The 26,059-nt window shown below is 44.1% G+C and overlaps 1 protein-coding gene across 7 annotated transcripts in view; it reads left to right on the top strand.

Annotated features, from left to right (window-relative positions):
• Nucleotides 1-26,059, top strand: part of hoatz (HOATZ cilia and flagella associated protein) — a 64,490-nt gene that overhangs the window by 3,580 nt on the left and 34,851 nt on the right. For all 7 annotated transcript variants that reach the window (XM_043677752.1, XM_043677754.1, XM_043677751.1 and 4 more), the window contains exons 3-4: nt 2,919-2,957; nt 15,296-15,366. In XM_043677752.1, coding sequence (XP_043533687.1) covers nt 2,919-2,957; nt 15,296-15,366 — 110 coding nt within the window. The remainder of the gene's footprint in view (nt 1-2,918; nt 2,958-15,295; nt 15,367-26,059) is intronic.

Raw genomic sequence — 26,059 nt, 5'->3', positions numbered from 1 at the left:
GTATTGAGGGAGCACTGTCTGAGGTACTGAGGGAGCACTATCCGAGGTACAGCGGAAGCACTATCTGAGGTATTGAGGGAGCACTGTCTGAGGTATTGAGGGAGCACTATCTGAGGTACTCAGGAAGCACTATCTGAGGCATTGAGGAAGCACTATCTGAGCTATTGAGGGATCACTTTCTGAGGTACAGAGGAAGCACTATCTGAGGTATTGAGGGAGCACTATCTGAGGTATTGAGGGAGCAATACCTGAGGTACTGAGGGAGCACTTTCTGATGTACTGAGGGAGCACTATCTCAGGTATTGAGGGAATACTATCTGATATAATGAGGAAGCACTATCTGAGGTATTGAGGGAGTACTAAGTGAGGGCTTGCGGGGGCACTTTCTGGGTTTGAGAAAGCACTGTCTGAGATATTGAGGGAGCACTTTCTGAGGTACTGAGTGCGCACTGTCTGAGGTATTCAGGGAGCAATATCTGAGCTGCTGAGGAACGCTTTTTGAGATATTGAGGGAGCATTTTCCGAGGTACTGAGTGATCACTATCTGAGGTACTGAGGAACACATTTTGAGATATTGAGGAAGCACTTTCTGAGGTACGAAGGGAGCACTATCTGAGGTATTGAGGGAGCACATTCCGAGGTATTGAGGGAGCACTGTCTGAGGTACTGAGGGAGCCTTATCTGAGGTACTGAGGGAGCACTGTCTGAGGTACTGATGGAGCACTATCTGAGGTACTGAGGAAGCACTATCTGAGGTATTGAGGGAGCACTGTCTGAGGTACTGATGGAGCACTATCTGAGGTACTGAAGAAGCACTACCTGAGGTATTGAGGGAGCACTGTCTGAGGTACTGAGGGAGCACTATCTGAGGTACTGAGGAAGCACTATCTGAGGTACTGAGGGAGCACTGTCTGTTTTAAAAAATTCTCAAGGTCAGGTTCGTAGGAGAGTAGTCTGACACAGAACAAACGACCAAGAGGCGAGTCTGCTAGAATATGAGCATTTTATTCCCCGCAGCGTCGCCAAAACCAGGTCTCATCTTACAACGGGTCTGGCTTATACTCACTCTACATGTTACCGGAACTGGGAGCCGTCAGTTCTCGTAGAGCGGTTGCCAACAACCCACGCTCGGCGGTTAAACGTAACCCCGGAGCAGACTCCCGGGTCTGGCTTATACTCACTCTACATGTTACCGGAACTGGGAGCCGTCAGTTCTCGTAGAGCGGTTGCCAACAACCCACGCTCGGCGGTTAAACGTAACCCCGGAGCAGACTCACCGAACTGGAGACTTTTCCAGCTGATATAAACCCCGGAGCAGACTCAACCGAACTGGAGACTTTTCCAGCTGATATACTCTTTTCCAGATATAAACATTCATGTGAACAGCAGAGCAAGGCTAAAAACACATTCCATTCTGGTTACATACAGATAAGAAGATTCACACGGGACTAAGCAACACCTTAGTTTCACACATGTATTGGGACATAATTTTAACTCTTTCACCACATTCCACTGCTTGGCCCAATACATGTGTTACATTATGCTTAATTCAGTTCAAATCGTATTCACACGGGCAACACCTTAGATTTACACATGTATTGGGACATAATTTTAACTCTTTCACCACATTCCACTGCTTGGCCCAATACATGTGTTACATTATGCTTAATTCAGTTCAATTCGTTTCAGCTGATTTCAGTTCAGTCAATTCAGTGTAGTTCAGTTCAGGTCTGTTCAGTTCAATTCAATTGTGTTCAATTCAGTTCCGTCCATTTCAATTCAATTTAGCTCAGTTCCATTTTGTTCCGTTCAATTTGATTCACTTCAGTTCAATTCAGTTCAGTTCAGTTCTATCCCATTCAATTCTGTTAACTCCGCTTCAGCTTGTTGGACATGCCCACATCCTCCGCTGTACCCCAGGCACGGGATTCTTCGACAGGACTGGGATCCTCTCAAGGGTGGACAGCAGCGACCCTGGGGTTCCTCCGGTCGCCCCCCACCATTTCTCAAACAAACTGCCACGTCATTCCACGGTCCATGCCATCCCGGGACGGTCGGGACCTCCACAGTTTGTTCTTCTGGTTTCTTAGTCTTTTTCCAAAACATTGTTCTGTATCAAAATCTCTCCTCAATTGCGATTGATCCTGCCGACTACGCCAAAATGTTTTAAAAAATTCTCAAGGTCAAGGACCAGGCTCGCAGGAAAGTCGTCTGAAACAGAACAAACAGCCAAGAGGCGAGTCTGCTAGAATATGAGCATTTTATTCCCCGCAGCGTCGCCACAACCAGCTCTCATACTTACAACGGGTCTGGCTTATACTCACTCTACATGTTACCGGAACTGGGAGCCGTCAGTTCTCGTAGAGCGGTTGCCAACAACCCACGCTCGGCGGTTAAACGTAACCCCGGAGCAGACTCACCGAACTGAAGACTTTTCCAGCTGATATACTCTTTACCAGATATAAACATTCATGTGAACAGCAGAGCAAGGCTAAAAAACACATTCCATTCTGGTTACATACAGATAAGAAGATTCACACGGGGAGGTGTGTAATAAGATTAAGCAACACCTCCATTCCGGTTAGATTCACACATGTATTGGGACATAATTTTTAACCGTTTACACCACAGTGGTAGATAAGCACTGGTAGGGAGACTGGAGCCAAGTTGCTTGCTCAAGAATTCCTAGTAGGTGAGCTGCTCTTATGCTCATCACCTGTCTAGGGTGCTGACTGAGGGCATTGGTCACTGACCAGGGACATTGGGCCATTGACTGAGGGCATTGGTCACTGACTAGGGACATTGGGTCATTGACTGGGGTCATTGGTCACTGACTGAGGGCAATGGGCACTGACTGGAGGAGGAAATGTTCAGTCTGCCGATAAAACATTCACTAACTTTTTTTTTAAATCTTCCAGTTCAGTGCTGTCATTGTCAACCAACCCAGGAAGACATCAGTAAGTTACAGCTCCTGTGTCACCCAGCCTAACATATAACTTCTCCTGGACCAAAATATCTTTCAAATATTTGCTTAATTAATTGGTGCCATGACCAGGCCGCATTGTGCAGCTGAATCTTTCCTTAGATTTGGTTTGGGAGTGAGTGTGAACTATCAGTGACTGAGCCCAGGAAAAGATAGAGGGAATTTGCAGCAGACACAGAAAGGGAGGCAAGGTGCTGCATTTGGGAAAGGCAAATCAGGGCAGGACCTTGCCACTTAATGGTAGAGTCCTGGGAGTGTTGTTGAAGAAAGAGAACATGGAGTGCAGGTACAAAGTTCCTTGACAATTGATTTGCAACTAGATAGGATAGTGAAGAAGATGTTTGGTATGCTTGCTGTAGTTGGTCATTGCATTGAGAATGGGAGTTAGTTGATCCCAAAGGATCTGTTTCCATGTTGTACGTCTCTATGACTCTATGTTGCAGTTGTACGGGCATTGGTACGGGCATTGGAGTACTGTGTGCAATTTTGGTCTCCCTGCTATAGGAAGTGAAACTTGAAAGGGTTCAGAAAAGATTTACAAGGGTGTTGTCAGGGTTGGAGGGAGAGGCTGAATAGGCCAGGGCTATTTTCCCACGGTAGTGGACTCCAAAACTGGAGAGCATAGGTTTAAGGTGAGAGGGCCAGTAATGAGAGGGTTTGAGCTTGTCATGCTGTGCTGTTTTCCTCCTGGGGTGACAGTGGAGTGACCACTAGGAATTTAGCAAATTTGCGTATTTACTTCAGGTTGTATTGTTGTCAAAAATGCACAGAGCAGTTTTCAAAGTGGCTATTTTCTCAAATCACATGCCATAAGATGACGAGATATGGGAGCAGAATTAGGTCATTCAGACCACGAATTCTGATCTACTGTTCGATCATGCTTGTATGCTTCTCAACCCCATTTCCGTGCTTTCTCCCTGTAACATTTGATCAGAAAAGATTTGCAAGGATTTAAAGGTTTTAAAGAGTTCTTTATTTGTGGATGTGGATATTGCTGACTGGCCAACATCTATTGCCCATATCCAGTTGCCCTTGAGAAGGTAGTGGTGACTTGCTTTCTTGAGCTACTGCAGTCCACTTGCTTTTGGTTGATCCACAATACACTTAGAGAGAGAATTCCAGGATTTTGACCCAGCGACAACAGAGGAATGGTGATATATTTCCAAGTTGAAAGTGTGTTGCTGGGAATGCACAGTAGGTCAGGCAGCATCCGAGGAGCAGGAGAGTCGGCGTTTCGGGCATAAGCTTCGTCAGGAATCCTGATGAATGGCTTATGTCCGAAACGTCAATTCTCCTGCTCCTCGGATGCTGCCTGACCTGCTGTGCTTTCCCAGTAACACACTCTTGACTCTGATCTCCAGCATCTGCAGTCCTTACTTTCTCCTCCTGATATATTTCCAATTCAGGATGGTGAGTGGTTTGGAAGGGAACTTGAAGGGGGTGATGTTTTCATTTATCTATCACCCTTGTCCTTCTAGATGGAAGTGGCTGTGAGTTTGGAAGGTGCTGCCTGAGGTAAAAACAATGACTGCAGATGCTGGAAACCAGATTCTGGATTAGTGGTGCTAGAAAAGCACAGCAGTTCAGACAGCATCCGAGGAGCAGTAAAATCGACGTTTTGGGCAAAAACCCTTCATCAGGCATACAGCAGGTGCTGCCTGAGGATCCTTGGTGAGTTTCTGTAGTGCATCTTGTAGATAGTACACATTGCTGCTACTTAGTGTCGGTGATGGAGGGAGTGGATTTGGTGCCAATCAAGCAGGCTGCTTTCTTCTTAACACTCCTGATTTGTGCCTTGTAGATAGTGGACAGGCTCCGGGGAGTCAGGAGGTGAGTTACTTGGCACAGTATTCCTAGCCTCTGACCTGCTCTTGTAGCCACTGTGTTTATGGGTGAGTGCAGTTGAGCTTTTGGTTAATAATCCCCAGGATGTTGATACTGGGAGATTCAGAGATGGTAACACCATTGAATGTCAAGGGGCGGCGGTGATTAGATTATCTCTTATTGGTGATGGTCATAGCTTGGCATGTTTGTGACATGAATGCTACTGTCCAGATCTTGTTGCTTTGAACATGGACTGCTTCAGTATCTGAGGAGTCGCGAATGGTGCTGAACATTGTGCAATCATCAGCGAACATTCCCACTTCTGACCTTATGATAGAGGGAAAGTCTTTGATGAAGAAGCTGAAGATGGATGGGCCTGGGACACTACCCTGAAGAACTCCTGCTTAGATGTCCTGGAATTGAGATAACTAATCTCCAAGAACCATGACCATCTTCCTATGTGCCAGGTATGACTCTAACCGAGGGAGAGATTGCCCCTGATACCTAGTGTGGCTCCTTGATGCCCCTCTGGGTCAAATGCAGCCTTGATGATAAGGGCTATCTCTCTCCCTCCCCTCTGGAATCCAGCTCTTTTGTCCATGTTTGAACCAAGGCTGGAATGAGGTCAGGAGCTGAGTGGCCCTGGCAGAACCCAAACTGGGCGTCACTGAGCAGGTTATTGCTGAGCAGGTGCTGCTTGATAGCACTGTTGATGACATCTTCCATCACTTTACTGATGATTGAGAGTAGACTGATGGGGCGGTAATTGGCTCATTTGGATTTGTCCTGCTTTTTATGTCCAGGACATACCTAGGTAATGTTCCACATTGTCGGGTAGGTATCAGTGTTGTAACTGTACTGGAACAGTTTGGCTAGGGGCGCAACAGGTTCTAGAGCACAAGTCTTCAGTACTATTGCCAGAATGTTGTCAGGGCCCATAGCCTTTGCAGTATTCAGTTCTCCAGTTGTTTCTTAATGTCACATGGTGTGAATTGAATTGGCTGAAGCCTGGTATCTGTAATGCTGGGGGCCACTGGAGGAGGCCAAGGTAGGTCATCCACTTGGTACTTCTGGCTGAAGATTGCTGTGAAAGCTACAGCCTTATCTTTTGCCCTGATGTGCTGGGCTCCTCCATCATTGAGGATGGGGATATTTGTGGAGCCTCCTCCTCCAGTGAGTTGTTTAATTATCCATCACCATTCACGACTGGATGTGGCAGGACTGCGGAGCTTAGATCTGTTCCGTTGGTTGTGGGATCGCTTAGCTTATGTTGTTTGACACGCTTCAACTGGTTGACATCTCATTTTCAGGTTTGCCTGATGCTGCCCCTGGCATACCCTCCTACACTCTCCATTGAACCAAGGTTGATCCCCTGGCTTGATGGTAATGGTTGAGTGGGGGATATGCCGGGCCATGAGGTTACAGATTCTGCTGGAGTACAGTTCTGCTGCTGTTGATGGCCACAGTGCCTCATGGATGCCCAGTCTTGAGTTGCTAGATCTGTTCAAAGTCTGTCCCATTGAGCATGGTGTTAGTGCCACACAACATGATGGAGGTCACTCTCAATATGAAGATGAGACTTTGTCTCCACAAGGATTGTGCGGTGGTCACTCCTACCAATACTGTCATGGACAGATGTATCCGCAGCCAGCAGATTTGTAAGAATGAGGTCAAGAATGTTTTCCCTCTTGTTGGTTCCCTCACCACTTGCCGCAGACCCAGTCTAGCAGTTATGTCCTTGAATGCTGCAGTTGTACCAGCTTGAACAGTAGTACCGCTGCTGAGCCATTCTTGGTGATGGACATTGAAATCCCCTACTCAGAGTATGCCTTATGCCCTGGCCATCCTCAGTGCTTCCTCTAAGTGTTGTTCAATGTAGAGGAGTATTGATTCATTAGCTCAGGGAGGACGGTACGTGGTAATCAGCAGGAGGTTTCCTTGCCCATGTTTAACCTGAAGCCACAAGACTGTTGACAGTAGCCCCCAGATGTTAGTGAGGAGGATTGCGCAGGGTTGACAGGGCTGTTTCTATTGTTGTCTTTTCTGGTGCCTCGGTCGATGCCTGGCGATTTGTCCACTCTCATTTCTTTAAGACTCTGTAGCAACTGGTACACCTGAATAACTTGCTAGGCCATTTCAGAGGGCAATTCAGAGTCAATCATATTGCTGTCAGTCTGGAGTCAAATCTAGGCCAGACCAGGGGAGGTTGGCAGATTTCCTTCCCTGAAGGACATTAGTGAACCAGATGGGTTTTTCCAATAATTGACAATGATTTCATGGTCATCAGTAGATCCTTAATTTCAGGTTTGGAGACTTTGAGCTATAGGGAAAGGCTGAATAAGCTGGCGATAGTTTCCCTAGATTGGAGGCACCTGAGGGGTGACCTTGCGGAGGTTTATAAAATTGGGAGGGGCATGGATAAGGTGAATAGCCAAGGTCCTTTTCCTCAGGGTAGGGGGAATCAAAACTTGAGGGCATTGATTTAAGGTGAGAGGGAAAAGATTTAAAAGGGACGTAAGGGACCACGTTTTCACACAGAGACTTCTGCATATATGGGATGATCTGCCAGAGGAAGTGGTGGAGGCTGATACAACTGCAGCATTTAAAAGGCATCTGGATGGGTATATGTTTAGGAAGGGTTTTGAGGGATATGGGTCAAATGCTAGATTAGTTAGGATATCTGGTTGGCATGGACGAGTTGGACCAAAGGGTCTGTTCCTGTGCTATACATTTCTATGACTCTATCCCTAAACTAATCAAGAACCTAAACATCTCTGTCTTAAATACACTCAATGACGTGCCCTTCACAGCGTTCTGCGGCAATGAGTTTCACATTTTCACCACCCTCTAGCTGAAGAAATTAATCCTCACCTCAGTTCCAATGATTGTCCCTTCGCCCTGACTCTGTTCCCTCAGGCCCTAGTGTCTCCTATGAGTTGGAAGCATCTTCTCCACATCCACTCTATCCAGGCTTCTCAGGATTCTGTAAGTTTCAGTGAGATCCCCCTAATCCTTGGCAACTGCATTGAGTACAGACAGAGTCCTCAACTGCCCAAAGTGCTCAAATGCTACCAACTAACCATGAAAACAAGGACATGTCCATAGGCCACCCTGTTTGCTTGGCCTACCCCCACAACTATCCTAACTTTTTTGATTCAAATACTATCTAGCCAAGAATCCTGAATGAATTGATGCACACTTTACTTAACCAATGAAGCACTGTGAAATCAATAAATTTAATATTTTCAAAGTACTTATGTGAATATATTTTGGAAATCTATTCAAGCTGGCTGGGTACTAAGTTGTGAATCAGTCAAAAATCACCACCAGAGGGTGCAGTTTACAGTGCTATACAAAATTAATCAATCACATCTTCCAGTGCCCATCAGGAAGGGAGGCTGTAGACTGCAGTACTTTAAGATTTTATCAGGGTTTTTTTGAGTCCACAGCAAGGTTATAGCAGATAGCATCCTCCGAATTCCCTCACCAACTCATTGCCTCTATTTCTGAAATCCTCAACGATGTTAATGTTACCACTGAACCCAGCTCTTCTAATATTCTCCTGGCATGCCCTCCCATCATCCTGCCCGTCCAAAGCTGAGGTGTCTGGGTTCTAATTCTCAGGCATTCTGCTGAGGCTTCTCCGATGACCACTGACCTCCATTCAATTCTGGTTCAGTAGCTTCAATTTAAAAGAATTTCATCATCATGTTCAAATTTTTTCTTGAACTTTTCCTTCAATCCCTGTAATCTCCTCAGAGCTCGTAAGTTCTTCTTGATCTCTCATGTTTTGTACCTCAATATTCAGCAGTCAAGGCGCTAATTTATGGAATTCCTTCCCCTAAACCTTTTAAATTCCTCCTGAGAACCTTCTCTCACCAAGCTTTTAGTCACCTATCCTAGTATCTCCTCTTGGACTCAATTATTCTTGTCTCATTGACCTTAGAACATTTTATTATGTTAGACATGTTGTCTCAATGCAACTTGTTACTGCACAGATCTGTAGTACGATGTGATTTGGATCAAAGACTAAGTATTGTGGCAGATTGTAAATGCAGACTTCTGCATCGCTAGTAAGTATTGTGAGACTGTGCTCTAACTCACTGTATTGTCAGTTTGGATCAATTGCTCCCTCTGGGTTTGTATATTGTGGATTCAAACCTCAATGCAGGTCGTGAGGTTATATATAAACATAATGCTGCTGAAGATATACTGGGAGATGAACTACGCAGGATGAACTACATAGTCCAGTGCTATTGTAAGAAGAAAGACTTACATCTGTGTAGCACTTTTCATGATTTCAGGAACTCCCTAAACCCTTTACAGATAATTAAAAATTTTTGAAATATAGTCAGTGTTGTAATGTAGGAAATGTGACAGCAGATTTGCACACACCTAGCTCCCACAAACAGCAAAGTGATGATTGCTTTTTGGGTGCTAATTGATAATGAACATGAGGTAACCTCCACACTTTTCTTTAAAATAATTCATGGAATCTCCCTAGGTCGACAGATACAACCTTGGTTAAATGTCTCATCTGAAAGAGAGCAGTTATTACTGTTCAGTGCTCCCTGCGTTTTGCTTTGGAATTTTAACTTAGAAATTGTGCTGGAGCCCTGCAGCAAGAGTTGAACCCATTATGTTTTGAGTCAGAGTACTATCGAGGTGGGTACAGCTGGCGTACTGTATTGATGATGGAGCTACTCTTGTGAAATGTTAAACCAGCTCCAGTCCTGATATTTTAGTGGAGCTTTTTGAAGAAATGAAGGAATTCTTCTGGTATCTTGGTTCTGGTGTTCTGGGCAACATTCTTTTCCCCATTTAACACCACCAAAGCATTAACTATTTATTAATTTTATTTACAATTTGATCGTTCTATGTAAAACAAAGTTCATGATTCGCAACAAAAATACATCCCAGTGAGAAAGATGGATTCCAGGAAGAGGGTAAGTCAACCTTGGTTAGCCAAGGAAGTTAAGGATAGCATCAAATTAAAAGAAAAAATCTACAACATCTTAAGTCAGAGTATTGATAAAATTATAAAAACTAACAAAAGATGAACAAGAAAATTAAAAAAGAGGAGAAAAAATACTTTGAAGGTAAATTTGCAAGTAACAGCAAGGCAACTTTAACACCCTTTTTCAATATATAAAAAGGATAAGCAAAGCCAAAGAAAATGAGGCTGGGGAAAAATAATGGGGAACCAGGAAATAGCAAAAGAGTTGACTAATGTTTCATGATTGAAGTCACCAATAGCATTCCAAGAATAATAAATAATGAAGAGCAAAAAGGGGAGAGGAAATAAATATAATAACCATTACCAGAGAAAAAAATGCTCTTGGGAAACTAATGGGGCTAAAAGCCAATCTGTCCCCTGAGCCTGATGAAATACATCAGAGATATTAAAAGAAGTAGCTACAAAGATAGCAGATGCTCTGGTTGTAATCTTCCAAGAATCTTAACAATCACAGTCACAGAGATGTACAGCATGGAAACAGACCTTTCAGTCTGACACATCCATGCCAACCAGATATCCTAAACTGATCTAGTATGATTTGCCAGCATTTGGCCCACATCTCTCTAAACCTTTCCTATTCATATACTCATTCTGATGCCTTTCAAACATTGTTATTGTACCACCCTCCACCATTTCCTCTCGCAGCTCAGACCATTACAGGTATTACCATCTGTGTGAAACCGTCACCATCCTCAGAGGATTGGAAAACTGCCAGCGTCCATGTGGAGACAAAGTTCTGCCTTTACATCGTGTTGTGTGGCACTGTCACTGTGTTAAATGGGACAGACATCAAACAGATCTGGCAACTTAAGGCTGGGCATCTCTGAGGCACTGTGGACCATCAACAGCAACAGAATTCTACTCCAGTACAATCTGTAACCTCATGGCCCGGCATATCCCCCACTCAAACATTACCATCAAGCCAGGGGATCAACCCGGGTTCAATGGACAGTGCAGGAGGGTATACCAGGGGTAGCAGGCATACCAGAAAATGAGGTGTCAACCTGGACTATAGAATCCCTACAACGCAGAAACAGGCCATTTGGCCCAACAAGTCAACTCTCCAAAGAGCATCCCACCCAGACTCAGCCCCCTCCCTTATCCCTGTAACCCTGCATTTCCCATGGGTAATTGACCTAACCTACACATTTTTAGACTGTGGGAGGAAATCCATGCAGACACAGAGAGAATGTGTGTCTACACAGATAGTAGCCTGAGGCTGGAATTGAACCCAGGTACCTGGTGCTATGAGGCAGCGGTGCTAACCACTGAGCTACTGGGACTATTTGAATCTCAAACAGCATAAGCAGCGAGTGATAGACAGAGCTAAGTGATCCCACAATCAACAGATCAGATCTAAGTTCTGCAGACCTGCCACATCTGGTCATGAATAGTGGTAGGCAATTAGAATAGAATAGACGAATAGAGTATGCTTTATTGTCAATATAAAATACAGTGAAAAGTGTGTACTATCCCCATACCGGGGCACCGTTCACATTAACTTACAATAGAATTTAAAAGAAGAAAACTTAGAGAGTCCAACTTTTCCTTCTCCACTGCTACACCATGCCGCAGCTAGTGTCCCGCTCTGGGCTTCCCAGTCCACAGCATTCCCCTGCCAGTGTTCCGCTCCAGGCTTCCTGCCTACGCCATGTTGCTGCCAGGTACCCACTCCACACAGAAGGAAAAGTCTCAATCCAGGCTTCACAGGCCGACTGACTGACTCTGTTAGCGAGTTTCATGGTGCTCCTGAAGAAGCTGCCTCCTATTGAACAGCTCTCTCTATCATGTAAGTTTGAGAAAAAAAGGGGAAGAAGTAAAAATAAAATTTTTAAAAAATGCAGACAAAGAGGACAAGCCTGGGCACTTGGGGTTAATCACTGAAGGAGGAGGTACAACAAATATGCACATGCTCAATGATGGAAGAGTCCAGCACAGCAGTGCCTAAGATAAAGTTGAAGCATTCACAGTAATCCTCAGTCAAAAATAGAGTGGACGATCAATCTCGGCCTCCTCCAGTAGTCTCCAGCATCACAAATACCAATCTTCAGCCAATTTGTTTCACTCAACGTGATATTAGAGGGCATAGGTTTAGGGTGAGAGGGGAAAGATATAAAAGGGACCTAAGGGACAACTTTTTCACGCAAAGGGTGGTACTTGTATGGAATGAGCTGCCAGAGGAAGTGGTGGAGGCTGGTACAATTGCAATATTTAAAAGACATCTGGATGGGTATATGAATAGGAAGGGTTTGGAGGGATGTGGGCCAGGTGCTGGCAGGTGGGATATTGGGTTGCGATATCTGGTTGGCTTGGACGGGTTGGACTGAAGGGCCTGTTTCCATGCTGTACATCTCTATGACTCTAAGCTGTTGGAGGTACAGGAAACTGCAAAGGCACTGGACCTTGACAACATTTTAGTGACAGTACTAAAGATATCTGCTGCAGAACTTGGCTGCTTGTATAGCCAAGCTGTTCCAGTATAGTTACAACACTGGCATCTACCTGACATTGTGAAAACTTGCCCAATCATGTCCTGTACACAAAAACGCAGGGCAGATGCAACCTGGTCATTATCACCTCACCAGTATACTCTCGATCATCAGTGAAGTGATGGAAGGTGCTATTCAGCAGTAACCTGTTCAGTGACGCCCAGCTTGGTTTCCACCAGAGCCACTCAGCTCCTGACCTCATTACAACCTTGGTTCAATAGTGGAACAAAAAGCTGAATTCCAGTGGTGAGATGAGAGTGACAGTCCTTGACATCAAGGTCACATTTGCTGGATTTTGGCAATGGGAATGGTGAGGGTTGGGGGGGGGGGGGCGCAAACTCTCCTCTGGTAGGAGTGATAATTGGCACATTGGAATGTTGTTGCGGTTGTTGGAGGTCAGTCATCTCAGCACCACAATATCTCTACAGGAGCTCCTAGGCCCAACACCTTCAGCTGCTTCATCAATAACCTTCTTTCATTGCAGAGTTTAGATCAGAGTGGTGCTGGAAAAGCACAGCAAGTCAGGCAGCATCCAATTGACGTTTCGGGCAAAAGCCCTTCATCCTTCATTACAGGCCAGAAGTGGAGATGTTCACTGCTGATTACACAATGTTCAGCACTATTTGTGACTCCTCAGAAACTGAAGCAGTCCATATACTAATCAACAGGATCTGGACAATATGCAGTGTGACAATGCTGTCACTTTAAAAAGGTTATTTTGTGTTGAGTTTTTTTGTTGAGAAGTTGGAAAGGCAGAGGTGCTGAAGTGACTACTGCAGACGGCCTAAGTCAACAATTTAGGAGGCTTTTAGGATGTCTTTTAGAACAAGTTGTAACAATGGAAGGGGGAGTGGCCAGTTCTCTCAGATCGGGCATTCTAGTTTTTGTAGCTGTGACAGTTAGAAGCTGTTTGGGTCTCAGAATGGTTGGATTCCTAGCTGCTACTTTTTTCTGAAGTCTGTTTTGATGTTGTTTCCTCCTAGATTGAAAACTGCATGTAAGAATATGTGTCAGAATTTACCTTTTTGCCAAGGTATATGTTAATGGGAAATTACTGTATTGAGACAGTTAGTTAGTAATAGATACTGTATCTATCACTTGGTTAAGTTTTCAAATGGTTAAGTTATTCTAAATTCCTCTTTCTTTTGTTTGTATTTTAACTATAGTATTTGAAGAAATTTTGTTTAGCTTAACGTTGAATAGTTTGACCAGTCGCATCACATCTGGAACACACACTTCACATCTGTCTTTAAAATAAGAAAAAGTTATGGTTAGGCTACCTTCTTGAATTATTTTGAGAGGGTCTGGTCAGGTTTGGACTGACAAGTGGCAAGAAAAATGCCAAGCAATGACCATCTCCAATAAGAATCAATCTAATCACTGTCCCTTGACATTCAGCAGTGTTAGTATCACTGAATCCATCATTATCAGCATCCTGGAGGTTATCATTGACCAGAAACTCATCTGGACTTCCCACATAAACACAGTGGCTACAAGAGTGGGTCAGAGCCTAGGAATGCGGTGGTGAATAAATCACCCCCCCATGTGCCTGGATTATTGCAGCTCCAACAACTCTCATGAAGCTTGACGGAATATAATGTGTGAACATGTGATGTCATGCACTTTGGCAGGAAGAATAGAGGAGCTGAATATTTGGCAGAATAGTGGCTCAATGATTAGCACTGCTGCCTTAAAGTGCCAATCACCTGGGTTTGATTCCACCATTGGATGCCATCTTTGTGAAGATTGTACATTCTCTCTTTGTCTGTGTGGGTTTCCTGCTCAGGTTTCCTCCCATACTCCAAAGATGTGCAGCTTAGGTAGGTTGGCCATGCCAAATTTCCTATTGTGTCCAGCGACGTGCAGGCTAGGTGGGTTAGCTGTGGGAAATGCATGGTTACAGGGATAGGTAGGTCGGGTTGGGATGCTCTTCAAGGGGTTGGTGTGGACTCTATGGGGCAAGTGGCCTGCTCCACACTGTAGGGATTCTATGATTCTTTTATTTAAATTGAGAAAGCTACCGCACAGAGGGATTTGGGTGTCCTCATGCAAAAATCAAAGAAGGCTGGCATTGAGGTTCAGCAGGTTATAGGAAAGCAAATGGAATGTTGGCCTGTCAAAAGAAATGGAGTATAAAATGATATAAGGCACTAGTCAGACCATACCTAGATGTTGTGAAATATTTTGATCCCCTTATCTGAGGAATAATATAGTGGTCCTAGATTGTGGACAGGTTCTGCTCTAGAGTCCATTTGCAAGACAATTTGTTTGCAAGTTTGAGCACATTCAGGACAATGGAAAGCAATCATTTGTGATTACAGGAAAAGTTTGTATATCAGATCTTCACATTTCAAAACTCTGCATGGGATTCCGTTTGTAAGTACAAGCATTCGTAAGTTGGATATTTGTAAATCGGGAACCCCCTGTACTGGTATTGGGGTCAGTCCAGAGAAGGTTCATTGGATTGATCACAAGTATGGAGAGATTTCCTTATGAGAACAGATTGAATAGGTTGGGCTTGAATTCATTGAAGTCTAGAGGATTTACAGGTGACTTTATTGAAGTGAAATCTTTAGAAGGTTTGACAGAGCAGATGTGGAGAGTTTGGTTTCCTTGCCCTCCTCCTCTTACAGTAAGGGATCACCCAGTTAGGACAGAGATGAGGAGCAGTTTGTTCTCTGAGGGTGAATCTGTGGAATTCTTTACTGCACAGAGTTGTAGAGCTGGCTAGGTAATTGTATCCATGGCTGAGATGGACAGACTCTTAATCAAGGGAAGGTAAGAGAATCAGGGATTACAGGGTACGTCAAGGAAGTGGTATTGAGGATTATTTGGTCAGCCATGTTCTCTTTGATTGTCCGAGCAGAATCGATGGACTGAATAGCTTACTTCTGCTCTTTGCCTTTTGTCACTGCATTTCATTGTAGTTCCTTATTTAAAGCTTTGAAATGGACGTCTTTTCAATCTTTTATTTCTAACCAGAATCTAAGCAACTCCTGATTGAAGCTCACATGCAGTTGAAAGCAGATGAAAAGGCAAGGTTATTAGAGAAGGTGAGTGTATGAAATGTAACGATAGCATTTTGTGGTGAGCTTTCTGACTATGTGCTTCGCCTTTGTACTGATTACTAGTAAGTTGCTGTACTGACACAATATGTCACAGAAAGCTAGTCAGGTGGTTTGGCCCACAATGAGATTCCAATGCTGTCCAAACTCTTCCTCTATATTTGTCCAAAAATTTGAGATTGTCTAAAATTCTGTTAATCTTATTACAGATTAGGCTGAGGCCTGTCTACTCATCACTGCTGTTTGTGTGACCGATGTTGAGTCTCATTTGGCAACAATTTTAAAATTCTCATTCTCAACTTCCACCTCTTCACAGACTCGCCCCTGTACATTTCAGTTAAATGCTCCTGATCTGTAACATCAACCATAATATGGTAGATTTTAGCATTCCAGTTTAGAGGAAGGAACCTGTCTGGGTCAGGAACAAGTTTGCATTCAGGGTAATTACAGAACAATTAGAGGCAAGCTACCTGGAATGAAGTTGGCAGACATTTGAGAAAATAGTCCAAGACTTCGGCAAAGATATATTCCAGTGAGAAAGAAATCTAGGAAGGGATGAACCAACCATAGTTAACCAGGGAAGCTAAGGACAACATCAAATGGAAAGAAGACATATATAATGTGGCAAATCTTAGTAATAAGCCAGAGGATTGGGAAAGTTCTAAAAATTGACACAAGTTGACCAAAATAATAATAATGAGTGTAAGCTTGCAAGTATTATCAAGATGGGCAGCAAGAGCTTCTTTAAATATATGAAAAGGAAAAGAAAGGGAAGTAGTAGATGGAAAATATTTAGATTTTCAGAACGCTTAAGATGTTAGTCTTCTGAATAAGATAATATTCCATGGTGTTGGAGAGAATATATTAGCATGGATAGGGGATTGGCTAAGTAACAGAAAGTTGGGATAAGGTGGGGGGGGGGGGGGTGGTATCTTTGGGAATGGCAACCTATAATGAGTGAAGGCCACAGGCATCAGAGCAGGGACCACGGTTATTTCCAATTTATGTTAATGAGTTGGGTGAAGGAAATGAATGTACAATAGCCAGTATTGCAAATGATACAAGTATAGGTGGGAAGGTAAGTGGTAAGGATGACTCAAAGTGACTGCAGAGAAATATGGACAAGTTAAGCAAGTGGCAAACATTTGGCAGACGGAACACAATGAGGAAAGATGTGAGGTTATGCACTTTTGAAGGAAGTATAGGGAATTGAGTGTTATTTAAATGGAGAAAGACAGTAGAAACCTTAAGCACAAGGGATTTGGGAATCCTCATGCATAAATCACAAAAGCTAGCATCCAAGTTATGTCAGTAATAGGAAGGCAAATGGAATTTTGGCCTTTATTTCAAAAGGAATGAAATATAAAAATTGAAAGTCTACCTAAAACTATATAAGACACTGGTCAGACCACAGCTGGAATAGTATGAACAATATTTAAGGAAAGACATACGGCATTGCATGCAGTCCACCAAGGATTCACTACTCTGATTCCAGGTGTGGAGGGACTGTTTTATGAGGAGAGGTTGAGTAGTTGGGCCTGTACTCCTCAGAGTTCAGAAGAATTAGAGGTGACCTTATTTAAACATATAAAATTCTTCGGGGACTTAAATAAAACCAAGAACTGTGGATAATGGAGATCTGAAACAAAAACAGAAAATGCTGGAGAAACTCTGCAGGTCTGGCAGCATCTGTGGGAAGAAAGCAGGGTTAGCATTTCAAATCTGCTGACACATGCATGTGGGGTGGGCTGATCCATCCTTCCAGATTTTTCACCCATCCCACATCCTGTTATGACATAGGTTGCTTTTTGCACAGTCACCCATTCTCATGTATTCCTAGGCCCATTTTCACATTATATGGATTGCATTCAGCATAGCTAACCCACTTCCTCAGTCTTAGCTTTTATTATCACTTATTCAGCTTTACTTCTCTACTTGCCTGCTATGTATAATCTCCCTAATCCTTTTACATCTCTCTGTCTCTGGGCTCTGTTTCTGACCATCTATTCTCCGCTCACCTCATCCCCCACTCCCAGCTCCCAATCCCTTCCCCCCAACTTTGGCTTCAGCATAAATACCATTGTTTCCTAGCTACTAACAGTTCTGATAAAGAGTCACTGGACCCAAAACGTTAACTCTGTGAAGACTACAGATGCTGGAGATGAGTCGAAGAGTGCGGTGCTGGAAAAGTACAGCCAGTCAGGCAGCATCTGAGAAGCAGGAAAATCAACGTTTCGGGCATAAACCCTTCATCAGGAATTATGCTTATGGGCCAAGGGCACTGAAAGGTAAATGGGATGTAGGTGGTGCTGGGGGGAAGGTAGCTGGGAATGCGATAGGTTGATGAAGGTGGGGGTGAAGATGATAGATCGGTGCAGAGGGTGGAACAGATAGGTGGGAAGGAAGATGGACAGGTAGGACTGTTCAAGAGGGTAGTGCAGAGTTGGAAGGTTGGAACTGGGATTAGGTGGGGGGAGGGGAAATGAGGAAACTGGTGAAATCCACATAGATCCCATGTGGTTGGAGCGTCCCAAGGCAGAAATAAGTTAGGGTTTGGCAATGGAGGAGGCCCAGGGCCTGCAAGTCTTTGGCGGAGTGGGAGGGGTAGTTAAAGTCTTCGAGCCACAGGGCAGTGGGGTTGGTTAGTACGAGTGTCCCAGAGATGTTCTCTGAAATGATCCACAAATTGGCGTCCTGTCTCCCCCAAAGTAGAGTGGACCACATCGGGTGCAACAGATGACGTGTGTAGAAGTACAGGAAAATCCCTTTGGGACCTTGAATGGAGATGATGGGGGAGGTGTGGGTGCAGGTTTTGCACTTCTTGCCTTGGCAGAGGAAGGTGCCAGGAATGGAAGGTGTGTTGGATGGGGGCGTGGACCTAACAAGGGAGTCGCAGAAGGAATGGTCTCTGAGGAATGCAGATGGGATGGGGATATATCTCTGGTGGTGGGATCTGTTTGTAGGTGGCAGAAATGGCGAAGGATGATGCACTGTATCTGGACGTTGTTAGGGTGGAAGGTGAAGACCGGGGGGGGGGGGGGGTCTGTTCTTGTTGATGCTGGAGGGGTGGGGTTCAAGGGCAGAGGTGCAGGAAGTGTAGGAGATGCGCTGGAGGGCATTTTCGACCACATGGGAGGGGAAATTGGGGTCTTTGAAGAAGGAGGCCACCTGGGATGTTCCATGGTGGGGCTGGTTATCCTGGGAGCAGATGCGGCAGAGGCAGAGGAATTGGGAATAAGGGATGGCGTTTTTACAGGAGGCAGGGTGGGAGGAGGTGTAGTCCAGGTAGCTGTGGGTTTGGAGTAGAAGTCCATATTGATTTGGTTGCCGGAAATGGAGATGGAGAGATCCAGGAAGGGGAGGAGATGTCCGAGATGGTCTAGGTGGACTTAAGGTCGAGGTCAAAGATGTTTGTGAAGTTGATGAACTGTTCAACATCCTCATGGGAGTACGAGGTAGCGCTGATACAGTCATCGATGTGGTGGAGGAAAAGGTGGAGAATGGTGCCGGTGCAGCTGCGAAAGTTGGACTTTTCCATGTCTGAGGAAGGAGATGTTGCTTTGATAGTGAGTCTGCTTCTGGACGTGGCTGAAGAGCTTCAGGATATGGCTGAAAGAGGACACCTCCTCCCACCCTGCCTCCTGTAAAAATGCCATCCCTTATTCCAAATTCCTCTGCCTCTCCCACATCTGCTCCCACGAGGACCAATTCCACCACAGAACACACCAGATGGCCTCCTTCTTCAAAGACCACAAATTCCCCTCCCACGTGGTTGAAGATTCCTTCCAGTGCATCTCTTCCACTTCCCATACCTCTGCCCTGGAAAGCCACCCCTCCAATCGCAACAAGGACAGAACCCCCCCCCCCAGTCCTCACCTTCCCTCCTACCAACATCCAGATACATTGCAACATCCTCCGCCACCTACAAACAGACCCCACCACCCCTATCTGAGTATCAGAGAGACCATTCCCTCTGCGACTACCTTGTCAGGTCCACACCCCCCACAATTCCACCCTCCACTTCCGACACCTTTCCCTGCCACCGCAAGAAATGCAAAACCTGCACCCAAGCCTCCCCCCCCCTCACCTCATCCAAGGCCCCAAAGGATCCTTCCACATCCAACAGAAATTCACCTGTACTTCCACACATCATCTACTGTATCCATTGTGGCCTCCTCTATATTGGGGAGACAGGATGCCAACTTGCAGATCATTTCAGAGAACATCGCTGGGACACTTGCACTAACTAACCCCCACTGCTCTGTGTCTGAACACTTTAACTTCCCCTCCCACTCTGCCAAGGACATGCAAGTCCTGGGCCTCCTCCATCACCAAACCCTAATCACCTGACGCCTGGAGGAAGAACGCTTCATCTTCCACCTTGGGATCCTCCAACCACGGGTTCAATGTGGATGTCACCAATTTCCTCACTTCCTATCCCCCCACCTAATCCCAGTCCCAACCTTCCAACTCTGCACTACCCTCTTGAACAGTCCTACCTGTCCATCTTCCTTCCCACCTATCTGTTCCACCCTCTGCACCGATCTATCATCTTCACCCCCACCTTCATCTACCTATCATATTCCCAGCTACCTTCCCCCCAGCCCCACCCACGTCCCATTTATCTTTCAGCGCCCTTGGCCCACAAGTCACATTCCTGATGAAGGGCTTATGCCTGAAACATTGATTCTGCTGCTCCTCAATGCTGCTTGACCGGCTGTGTTTTTCCAGCACTACACACTTTAATTTTCTTCTTCCAGATGCTGCCAGACCTGCTGGATTTCTCCAGCAATTTTTGTGTTTGTTCTTAGGGGACTTGACAGGTTCAATACAGTTAGATTGTTTCTCCTTGTGGGAGAGTGAAGGACCAGAGGACATAATCTCAGAACAAGGGGTACTTATTTGAGACATAAGAGTTTTTTTTCTCTCAGAAGTGATGAACCTGTGAAATTCTTTACAGAAGAGGACTGTCGAAGCTCGGTTGCTATCTGACATAGATTTTTAATCAGTGAGGGATCAGGATTATAGTCAAAAGGCCGGGAAATTGAGTTGAGATTTATCAGATCAGCCATGATCTCATTAATGGTCTGAGTAAACTTATTGGGCTGAATAGTTTCTCTGTGTTCCTACATCTTATAAAATACATCTATATTAACACTAGCCCTGTTTTGGTTTGGTGTCAATTTTCATTTATTTATGACCCTGGGAAGTTTCTCTGGATGTTTTTCTACATTAAAAGCATGGTATGAAAGCAAGTTAATGCTGCTCCTAGGCCCTGCCTGCAATAGCAGGTGGTAAAAGCAGAAGCCAATGCACTTATTGTGTTGGTGCACTAACAGAAATCTCTGGCTGTGTCACTTACCTGCTCCTTTCTGTGACTGTCTCCAACTCTGCATGAAGTTCTTGGGGTACAGGATTGTTTTTTTTTGTATTTTACCTATTTATTAATGTGGAGGAGAGAAGTGCTTTTCCACATAAGCAATGATGCAGTTATGATCATGTCACTATGTCTTCTACATTTCATTTGCTGGAAAACCTTTTCACACGTACAAAAACCATTTCTTTGAAAGAGTCGTGTTTACTCTAATTGGATAACAGAATGCACAGAAAGCAGTTGAATTCATAATTTAAGGTTGTGCTTCCTGATCTTTGAGCAGCTTTTTATTCCAGTGCTTGTTTCAGTATCACATTATTTAAGCTGAAAATGAAAATGGTTGATCCAGAAGCACAAAGATATACAGCACAGAAACAGAGTCTTTGGTCTAACTTGTCCATGCAAACCAGATATCCTAAATTAATGAAGTCCCATTTGCCAGTGTTTGACCCAAATCTCTTATTATGAATCAGGCCAGACCCCGTCAAAACATTTCAAGAAAGTAGCCCGGATCCTAACTTTGCTAGCTGTTTTAAGCAGGTGCAGAGTGGATATTCCAGGAGTGATGCAGCTGGCCCAACCATTTAGTTTTAAACAAAACAGAATTTATTGGCAAGATTACCAAATGAAACACAAACAAAACAGAATACAGAATAACAACCTATCCGTAAACCCAACAGATTATCCCAGCTCAATGATGCTGTTAAAAATACTTGCACCAATCCGCATTAACACCCCTTTGCATAAAAAGGAAAAATCCAACACGTTCTTACAGGAGAGATGTCAGAGGCAGGGAGGATCAGCATGGACCTGTTTCTTTGGGTCTATCAGCTTGCTGCCTGACCTGCTGCGCTTTTCCAGCAACACATTTTCAGTTCTAGCAGCTTCTTAACTGACTGACTGCTTTCACTGAATTGTCAGACTGCTAAAACCAAACCAAACCTGAGAAAAGCTGAGCTGGGAGAACTGTCCCTTCCCCTTTCATTGTACAAGTGTTACTTTTAAACTTGAAAGCCTTTTGTCTGAAGCAGAATCTGTTAGCTACAATCAAATTGGCCCTAAAACCCTTCAAACCTAAACCTCTTGGAGTCTCTGCGTTTACAACCCCTCTGAGAAATAAAAACAAGGACAACACAACCTTGTTAAAGGAGCAGCAGCATCACACCCTCTAAACCCTTCCTATTCATGTCCTAGCCAGATGCTTTTAAATGTTGTTATTGTACCAGCCTCTACCACTTCCTCTGGCAGCTTATTCCAAATACGCACCACTCTCTGCTTGAAAATATTGCCTCTTAGATCCCTTTTAAATATAATTAGAATCCCTACAGTATGGAAACAGGCCCTTGGGTCCAACAAATCCACACCGGCCCTCTGAAGAGCAATCCAGTCAGACATATTAACCTACCCTATATTTACTCCTGGCTAATAATGTACACTATAGGCAATTTAGCATGGCCAATTCACCAAACATGCCCATCTTTGGACTGTGGGAGGAAACCCACGCGTAAACGGGGAGAATGTGCAAACACCACACAGACAGTTGCCCGAGGCTGGAATCGAGCCTCGGTCCCTGGCGCTGTGAGGCAGCAGTGCTAACCACTGAGCCACCGTGGTGCTAACCACTAAGCCCACTGCGACTTATTATTGTCTTTCAACTATTAACCACCACCAGACCTGTGCAACCAATTAGAAAAGCCCACTATTGGCATTGCGAACCATCAAACGTGAAGGGGTGGGGAGGGTTGGAAGGGGTGAGGGTTGGGGGGGAGGTGGGATAGGTAGGGAGAGTGGTACAGGACTAAATCAAACTGGAGTTGGGAGGAGAGATAAAGCACTGTATCCCCCTCCCCCTCCGGTACCCACCATCTCTCAAAGAATCAAGAGCATTGATGGATACCGTGTGCTCCCTCTTTAAGGACACCCAGGCATGAATCAGGTCTGCATTTTTTTCAATATCGGAAGTGCTGTCACACTAAATTGGGTCTGCTTGTTTTATATTGTCTAGATGTTTTTTCTGATCAGTTTGGTCAGAGGTGTTATTGCACACTACTACTGCATTGCAAGAGTATTTTCTGAGTCTGTTTTTAAAAAAAATGTATCCATAAGTGCTATCACACATAATTTGGTCTTTATTTTTGTTTATTTTAATATCCGGAAGTGCTATCATACACAATTGGTGTAGGAACTAGTTGGGTGAAGGGGAAGGAAGTATAGCAGTTTTAGTCAAAGGTAGTATCATTGCCCTTGAACAAGATGCAGGTCCTAAATTAGTATCTGGTTGGAGGTGAGAATCAAGAAGGGAACAATGATTTGGTATTTATTGTTGTCTATTTATTATAGAACAGTAAACATTCTGCAATGTGTGCCGGAGAACTTTCAGGAACTGCGTTTCCAGGAAAGGGGCTGTGCCTTCTGGCCCTAGAAAATGAGGCAGGCCAAGTGGAGAATGTCAGAATGGGGGCACATTTGGGAAATAGCAGTCATAACATAATAAGATTCAATATTAATATGGTAAAGGACAAAAATCAGTCAATGATTAAGATCCCAGACTGGATCTAAAAGTTGAACTGGAGAAAATTCATTGGTAACGCATTTTGGTAGATAAAAGAGTGGATGATAAATGGGAGAATTTCAAAAGAAAGGTGAATAGGGTGTGAGCTAGGCAGCTGAATTTCAAGGCAGAGAAATGTGAGGTAATACATTTTGGTAAAAGAAACATGGAGAGACAATGCTGACTGAATGGTATGATGTTGAGGGGAGTACAGTAACAGATGGACCTCAGGGTTCACAAGTGGAATTCTCTGAATGTGGTCAGGCAAGTTGAAACAGTTGTTAAGAAGGCTTAGAGGCTCCTTGGATTTGTAAATAGATGTTTTAAATATAAAAGTAAGGAAGTGATGTCTGTAGAGAATTCAGAGGAGGTTGACAAGAATGATACCAGGAATGACCAATTTTAGCAAAGATTAGAGAAACTGAGCTTGTTCTCCTTGGAGCAGAGAAATTAAGGGTAAAGAAGGATATTCTGTTTCTACTTGTTGGTATATCAGTAGCTAGGGGGATCACAATTTCAAGATTGTCAGCAAGAGAGCTCGGAATGAGATGAGGAAAAACTACTCAGAGAGTTGTTAGTTTTGGAATAGGCTGCCTGGGAGAATGGTGGAAGTGGATTCCATAGGACATTTCAAAAGAGAGCTAGATATATATTTGAAAGTGATGAACTTAGAGTGTTTTGGAGATAGGACTGGAGAGTGTAACTAACTGACTAGCTATTTCAGGAGCTGGTACAGAAATGATGCGCCAAGTGTCCTTCTTCTGTCCTGTAAAGTTCTGTGATTCTATTAACCACTGCCAGTAATCACCCATGTAACCAATTAAATATTTACATGCAAAGCTCTGTTAAGGACAATGCAAACCATCAAAGGTGAGGGGGAGGTAGGGACAAAATCAAAATCAAAATAGAATTGGAGGAGGAGATAAGGCAGTCTATGCTCACAGCTGAATTACTTTCCCGCACTAAATCATTGGAACTTTCCTTTTCATTTTTGTTTAGCTCCGAACCACCGCCACCACCATAAGCTTTTAAACAAAATCAGCTTATTTAAAGATGTTATTACACACTTTTGGAGCAGTTGGGATTTGAACCATGGGCCTCCAAGTGTCTGCTTTATTATATTTTCTAATTTATCTGTACAGAAATGTTATTACACACACCTGGAACCAATGAGACCTGAACCCAGACCTCCTGGTGAAGTAATTCCACAGAGACAAGTATCCTTTGCCAAGTCACCCTTTATTTACACACGTACAGTCCTTTACTTTAGTACTGCCTCATTCAGAGTCAGCTACCAGAATGTCAGCATCTCTGACACTCCCCTATTTTATATGTCAGCCAGGGCTCCATCTTTGAACCAGATTAACAGTCCCAATTAGCCCTGGTTCAGAGGCAGGGACGCTACCACCACACCACAAAAGCCGTCTGGGTTTGCTTTTTTTTCTTCTTTTTTCTCAGAAGTGCTATCACACAATACTGAGCAACTTTGCCACCAAATGCACCCTGGCTTTTCTTTTTGTTTTTTACTCATTTTAACCAGCACCAGTGATCACCTGAATAGCCAATTCATATTTACAAGCATTACAGCTTAAGGACACGTGTCTGCTTAATATTTTTAAAAAATTTTTTACTTAACCTCATTTCTAGTCAACCTGTTCAGAGATGTTATACTCAGCTCTGGAGCAGGTGGGACTTAAACTTGGGTGTCCTGGTCCAGTAGTAGGGACATTACCTCTGCATCACAAGAGGGCTTCGAAAGTAAAGTGAACGGCATTCCTGGGTGGTTTTGAGCCTCCAGCTGTCTGGTTAACGGCTGAATGTGCTGACCCACTGTGTCACAGAGACTGCTAACAGAGACCTTTATTTTTTATTTAACCTAATTTTTCTAGTCAACTTGTTCAGAGACATTATTACACATCTCTGGAGCAGATGGGACTTGAACCCAGACCCAACCCCTTACGATGACATCATTTTTCAGGTTACTAGTTCCGGCTGGGTAGACCATTGCCCGTTACCATGGAAAGTCATTCGCAACAGACTTTATAAGGCGATTAATTAGTGATTCCCAAGGACCTTGTAGGGTTTATCACAACAAGACTGATGCTGATCTTGCATTAAAATCATAAAATAAAAATAATCTTGAATTTAGCCTGCGGTATGTGAGAAGATCTCCTCGTTGAAGTGCTAACAGGTCAAGGGACTCTGATTGGAAATGTTAAAAAAAAACAATTTTAAGAGTGAATGATTTTTTGGAATTTGTAAATGTAAAAGTTATTCTGATGGTGATGCATCTCCTCTAACACATTACACAGTATAAAACAATGTGCATTTCCAAGTTGTAAATGGTCTAAGAACAAGAACTGTAGAACAAGTGAACAGCCAACAGGAAGTGGTTGACAGGAACCTTGCTAGATTCTTGTGTCAGCACCTGCTAGTTTTCAAATTTCTGCAGAGCAGTGTTGTAGACATAAAGCCTTGACCTCTTTCACTGAGAAACTGCCTGTGGTTTTTAAGCTGTTTCCTGCAGTAGCTGGAAGGTGACTGGGAAATGAGATTTTGGTGTCTGTAGCCAAGTAGATAAGAGAACGTATTTCTCTCCATATGTCATAGAGTCATAGAGATGTACAGCATGGAAACTGACCCTTCGGTCCAACCTGTCCATGCTGACCAGATATCCCAACCCAATCTAGTCCCACCTGCCAGCACCCAGCCCATATCCCTCCAAACCCTTCCTATTCATATACCCATCCAAATGC

Source organism: Chiloscyllium plagiosum, chromosome 36, assembly GCF_004010195.1.
Source record: "Chiloscyllium plagiosum isolate BGI_BamShark_2017 chromosome 36, ASM401019v2, whole genome shotgun sequence".
Taxonomy (NCBI): Eukaryota; Metazoa; Chordata; class Chondrichthyes; order Orectolobiformes; family Hemiscylliidae; genus Chiloscyllium; species Chiloscyllium plagiosum.
Note: the sequence above shows the minus strand (reverse complement) of the source record. Positions and strands in the feature narration are given on the sequence as shown.